This window comes from Protopterus annectens, chromosome 2.part0, assembly GCF_019279795.1.
Source record: "Protopterus annectens isolate FY-2018-M chromosome 2.part0, PAN1.0, whole genome shotgun sequence".
Taxonomy (NCBI): domain Eukaryota; kingdom Metazoa; phylum Chordata; order Ceratodontiformes; family Protopteridae; genus Protopterus; species Protopterus annectens.
The window spans coordinates 972,786,939-972,792,938 of NC_056728.1; the positions used below are offsets into that span (position 1 = coordinate 972,786,939).

General features: G+C 40.7%; 1 protein-coding gene across 1 annotated transcript in view; it reads right to left on the reverse strand.

Annotated features, from left to right (window-relative positions):
- LOC122792799 (extracellular matrix organizing protein FRAS1-like) overlaps positions 1 to 5,743 on the reverse strand; it is a 4,352,848-nt gene extending 4,347,105 nt beyond the window's left edge. The window contains exons 1-2 of the mRNA XM_044060368.1: positions 5,738 to 5,743; positions 4,923 to 5,078 (exon numbers count right to left, since the gene is read on the reverse strand). Of these exons, the coding sequence (XP_043916303.1) occupies positions 4,923 to 5,078; positions 5,738 to 5,743 (162 nt within the window). The remainder of the gene's footprint in view (positions 1 to 4,922; positions 5,079 to 5,737) is intronic.
- Positions 5,744 to 6,000: the final 257 nt, after the last annotated feature.

Sequence of the window (6,000 nt, forward strand, 5' to 3'; positions counted from 1 at the left end):
GGGACACTATGTTGAAGACCCAGCGGTCATTGGTAATGGTGGCCCAGGTGATTGAGTGGAAGGAGAGAGTTTTCCTCTCAAGGGCAAGTGCAGGTGGGCAGAGGGAGGGGGTGGAAGTGTAGAGTCATTGTGAGTTCTTAACATGAGGGGGTGGCTTTGCTTTGGTATAGAAGTGGAGGTATTCCATTGCTTTGATTTCTGCATTCCCTGTGGCTGTTGTCTATGGGGTCTGCTTCCCCGTGGTCTGGGCTGAACTGACTTGGGGGGGCAGGAAAGGACCAGTGCTTGGAGGGGCAATGCCTACTGAAACTGGATGGCTGGACCTGCAGGAAATCCTTAACTGTCTGCATATATTTAGCTTTTTCTTCCATCTTTTTTAAGACCTCCTCTGCCTTGGTGCCAAATAAGTTGTCTTTGTCCAATAGTTTAGATTTCACATGGTCTGGCAAGGGCCGTTCCTTAAGCCAAGCATGCCTTCTAAGGACAGAACCAGTGACTGCTGCCCTGCAAGATGCTTCTAGGGCGTCAAAGCCACATTGCAAGGTGTGCTTAGTAACTTGACTTGCAGAATACATAAACTCTTGTAATTCTTTATTTTCTGCACAAGCAGGAAAGGAAGATTTTTTTTGTTTGAGGAGTTCTATGGTATGCTGCTGATATTTCAGCATGTGGAACTGACAAGTTTGTGCTCTTAATAGCAAGAGTAGCAGAGGTGTATACTATTTTACCCCATCTGTCTAAAGCTTGGGAATCCCTGTCTGAGGGGGTGGGATTCTTAGCTGAGGTTGCTTTAATTCCTTTAGGTGCTTGAAGGATGACCTATGGGTCAGCAGTAGGATTTCTGAAAAGGAATTTGTGAGAGTCAGGGACTCTGTAATACTGGTCAGGTTTCCTGGGAGCAGGAGGAAGGGTGTCAGGAGTCAAACTGGATTCCATAAAAACATCATCCACAACATCTAGGACAGGAGGAATGGCCAAAGGTCTGTGCTGTGGTAAATCTAAGAATTCCCTGAGTCTCTTTTTTGGCTGAGGATAGTCCTGACATTCCCACTGGAAATGCTCCCTTAAAGAATGAAGGGTTTCACCAAATGAAAAATCCTTGGGTGGAGAGGCAGAAGGAATGGATTCCTCTGCATAATACTCCTCATAAGCAGAGAGAGGTTGCATGTCTTCATATTCAGAAGCATCAGAGTCATCGGACTCATGTTCAGATAAAACTACTGGGGACAAGTCTCTTTTTCTTTTGGAAGGGGTAACTTGGCTTCCCCTAATAAGCATAATAAGGTCTTCTGCCATTTTAAGCATTTGAGACTGAGGCAAGGAAGCAGGTGCCTTAGATTGGGTCGCCATTTTTTGGGCCTTAGAAACTCGGTAGTTTTAGAAAGAACTGAAGATGTGAAAAAAGTCGTCAGTGTGTGTCGAGTATCAGTAGTGCAAAGTACTTCCTCGGAAGCCGGTGCCTGCTTAGCGAATCCACAGAAGCGGGCATCAGGGGCTGTGAAAGTGCCTCACTGAGGATTGGAGAACTGGCGACTAGCTTAATGGAAGCGTCATCGGCAGTTTTGGACCTGTGCGGTCTGTCTCTGTCTTTATCCTTAGTTTTTTCAGATGGCTTACCGAAGCCGTATCGGAATTCGAGGACTGAGAGTGAAAATATCTAGCTACAATAAGGGCTTGACAATGTATAGTTCTGGCATTGAATAAAGCACAAAAGCGACAGCAAGGGACGTCGTGGTCTGGGCCTAAACACGTGACGCAGTAAGAATGGAAGTCTCTGTGTGGTATTTGCTTTCTACAGGCGAGACAATTATTAACTTTTTCTGACATCGGTTAGAGTAAGAAAAAAGGATCCCCAATGGGGTACTTAGCTTTAGAAGACTTCAACTTCAATTCGGAAACAAAAACCCAGGCAGCGGCTGACCGGCACTCATGCGAACTGCTTCCGCTTTGGGCACCTCAGCAACAAAGACGGATGTAATGGCATCGGCTGCCTGATTTTATACCATTGACAACCTGATGTGAGTCCTGGAGCGACAGCAACTGACGCAGAAATAATAAGGCTCTGGTATTCGGGTAGACTGAGGGCTACCTCTGGCAGGATAACCCAAATGTGATGACTGCAGCAGTGAAACATGAAGAACATTGAGTGTTTTCTTTTTTGGCTGATTTTCTTTCTGGTTCCTAAATTTCTTCTTTGCTGACATCCAGGCAGGCTTTATTACTAGCCAGTAATTGAACTTTGCTCAAGCTGTCACTATTACTGGCTCTTATTACTCAGTTTATTTTTTCACACTGGGAGAGCTACATTAAAGGTGTTTATCTGTGTAGACATCTTTGAATTCCCAAGAGCTTAGATGTGATTAAACGTTAGCAAGCTACCTTAAGTAGCTTACACAAAACTCACTCCACTCAGTTGAAAACTGGCTACAATCCAACCAACTCCTGCTAAATGTGAGCAAAACTAAACTACTACTTTTCCTACCTAAAAATCTGGAACATGCAAAACAGAACTTTTTCGTAACATCCCTTAATGGAACTAAAATTTCTGTTGACACCCAAACAAAACTCCTTGGAGCAATAATTGATGATGAACTTAAATTCAACCATCACATTCATAGCTCCATAAAAAAAACACCAAAAACTAGGTCTGCTTTACTGTCACAAAAACTTTCTTCCCTGTGCAACCAGGCCACCCCTTGCTCAATCCCTGCTTCTACCACCCCTACTCTATGCTTCAAATATTCTTACCCATCTACAGAGTAACCTAATATCCAAACTAGAAACCACATATAACAAAGTAGCCAGATTTGCTGCAAATCAACCTTACAAATCCCATCGCTGTCTCTCATTAAAGGCTTTACACTGGCCTGAATTTTCCAACTTACTACCTCAATCCCAACTCCTTATAGCCCACAATATACTAAACAATCCTAAATCCTGCCCATCCCTTGCAAATTCTCTGACTCTTTATACTCCTCAATTCTCACTAAGAAGTACTAATCAATACTTTCTTGAAGCTCATAAGCCAAACAAAACCTTTGGGAAAATACTCTATTGTCACTCAGTTGCAAAAAATTGGAACACACTCCCTTTAGCCCTTAGACTACTTAAAAACAAAAATGCCTTCAAGAAACAGCTTAAATCTTTTTTCCTATCAAATTGGATATGTTCATGCTCTAAACTAATACCCAAGAAACATTCAGGGATAACCTAACTTAACTGTATCACTTCTAGCTCTCTCTCTTACTACTACCAACACATTTTTTTCCATCATATTCCATACTAGTTAGCTCATGTTACACTCAATTCCCATAACCCCTTATTACTGTTCTTTAATTTATTTATTAACTTCCAAAGTTCACACAACTTTATCTGTATATTTACTTACTTCATGCCTAGTACCTTGGTTCAGCAGTGTATTGACCTTAGTCTTACCATATTTCTGCTTAGTTTCTTGCCATACTATGTGAAAATGTCCATACATGTATTGTATTGTATTTCCATCCATTCTGTATATTCCTTTACTGCATGTTATGTAACTACTTCAGAAGTATATATACTTAAAATGTGATCTGTCTTTATCTTTGTTCTTACTATTTGTTTACTTAAAATGTTTTTGGGAGCGTTTCTCCTCGGGTCTCTGCTGAAACAGGGCTTCTAAGAACCCAGACAGGCTAACCTGGTTAACAAATGTAAAAATAAATAAATTAAGTCCTTCAGTCAGCTGAAGTCAGAGCTGAACATCTTCCTGTTTAGCTTCATACAACTGACTGCAGATGGTAAACTGAGTTTTGTTGTGATAAATGGCATGTACAGAGCTTGTGAAACAAAAAACCTCGATGGAAGCTGCAACAGGCGTGATAAATTAAGTCCAATAACCAAGCGATAGCTGTGAAAGCTGTACAGAGCTTGAACCAACAATGTATTTTTAAGATTCTCTTTTCATTGGGATGTATGTTCTGGAAACTGATGTAGTATTTATCTGCAAAGGAAATTGTAACTTAACGGCAGCACTGTCACTGCAATGGCTACCAGTTTAGTAATACTAAACATACATCAATGAATGAATACAGGCAGCTGTACATAACGGTCAGCTCCCTATTGAAATGCTGGCACTTGAAATACCAAGTGAAGATAAGCCAAGAAAAAAATTAAAAGACTGACAACCCGGAGAAGATCAGAGTGGGTGGGGTGCAAGTCCCCAAATTTTATATCTATATCTCTATACACACACACACACACACACACACACACACACACACACACACACACACACACACACACACACACACACACACACACACACACACACACCATGACTGCCATAACTCAAAGAAAATGGAATATTCCAAGAAACAGCATCTCAGGCTTAGTACATGTAAGTACATTTTTTTCAACCATTCAGTGTCCCCATTTCAGGACTCGTTCTGGAGGGTCCCGATATTTCAAATGGTTACCCAACAGTCTCATTGATGCTTACAAGTAATGTTATACACTTCCAAATCCCCTCCCCTAAGATCCAATAGTTCTGTAACCATCAGAACAAGGGTAATGTTTTTGCAGCAAAGCACCATACAGCTGTGGGGTAGGCAGTCTACAGCCATGAGCACCATTCTGCATCACTAAGGTGAGGAACCTGAAAAGCAATCACTTACCAACTTAGCACAACACCTCCTAATGGGAAGTAGTGTACTGCTGTCTAGCACAGTCAGGCACACACTACTCAGTACATACAAATTAACCTTGCTTAATCAACACATGGAACTTGTTTTATTCAGTACATACTTTCGCTGTTTCTCTAGCTTACATGTATTTGCTTGGATTTCATTCATTCTGTAACATGCTTTAGAACAAAGCACAGGAATAATGATACATCAATGAATTAAACTTCATATTATAAACAGACATTATAAAACAATTACCTTACTAAATTCACAATGTGGATTATGACACTGAGTTGCTTTGCAGAAGACAATGTCATTGCTACAGCTACAATCTTGACAGGAGTCTGGTTTCCATGTTGTTCCATTCTGTAACACACAGTAAGACAAATAATAATTGTTAAAAGAGCAAAGGTACTGAAGTTTCAAATTTCGTGTAACATTAATATATTAAACATCAGAGACCTCAAAGAATCTCCCTTCTAAACTGGTGTAATACCATCACCAAGGCATGTGTGGAAAATGCAGTAGAAAGTTACAACAGAGCATGTTCTTTGTGTATAAAAGACAGCTGAATGTAAACATTCTAGCAATACAACATTAGTTCATTCAAACCGATAAATAAGTTAGGCTCTAAGAGTATCCCCAAGCATACTATATCTGCCTGTATTCTTTGTCTATATTTTTCTAAACAGGTCTGCCTGAGTTTATCACTCAGTGATGTATGTACTGTATGTGGAGCTTTTCTCCCCGGGCCTCCGCTGAAAATGGACATATATCCAGTCGGACTATCCCGGTCAACAAATGTAAAATAAATAAATAAATTCATTCAAACCGATAAATAAGTTAGTCTCTAAGAGTATCCCCAAGCATACTACATTTATATCTGGCAGCAAGCAAACTTACTTGCTGATGTGCTACAGTCCTAAAAAGCTGCAAGCTCTAGATTTCCCATATTCTGTCCTTTTCCAGATGACCCTTGTACATCTAAATTCATTCCCGGATTTCTCAAGAACAACAATTTTTTCAGTCTGTCAAAGGAGTAAACCAGATTTCATGGTCAGTCTGCTACTGACCCTCATATTAACTTAAGTATTCTACATAACAAAGCTTCATGCAATTGTTGTATAATTGCAGATCTCCATATAACTAGTACAGATATCACCAAGAATGTCTGTGACCCCAGATACTGCTTCAAGGCAGTGACAGGCTCTGCAGAGCTTGCAACATGCTTGTGACATGCTAAAAAGTACAGTTTTGTACCTACCATAAATGTAGATGTCCGAGAGGTATGCATCTGCAGTCCTTACAAATGGGTTGTCCTGTCGTCAGGCAGCCC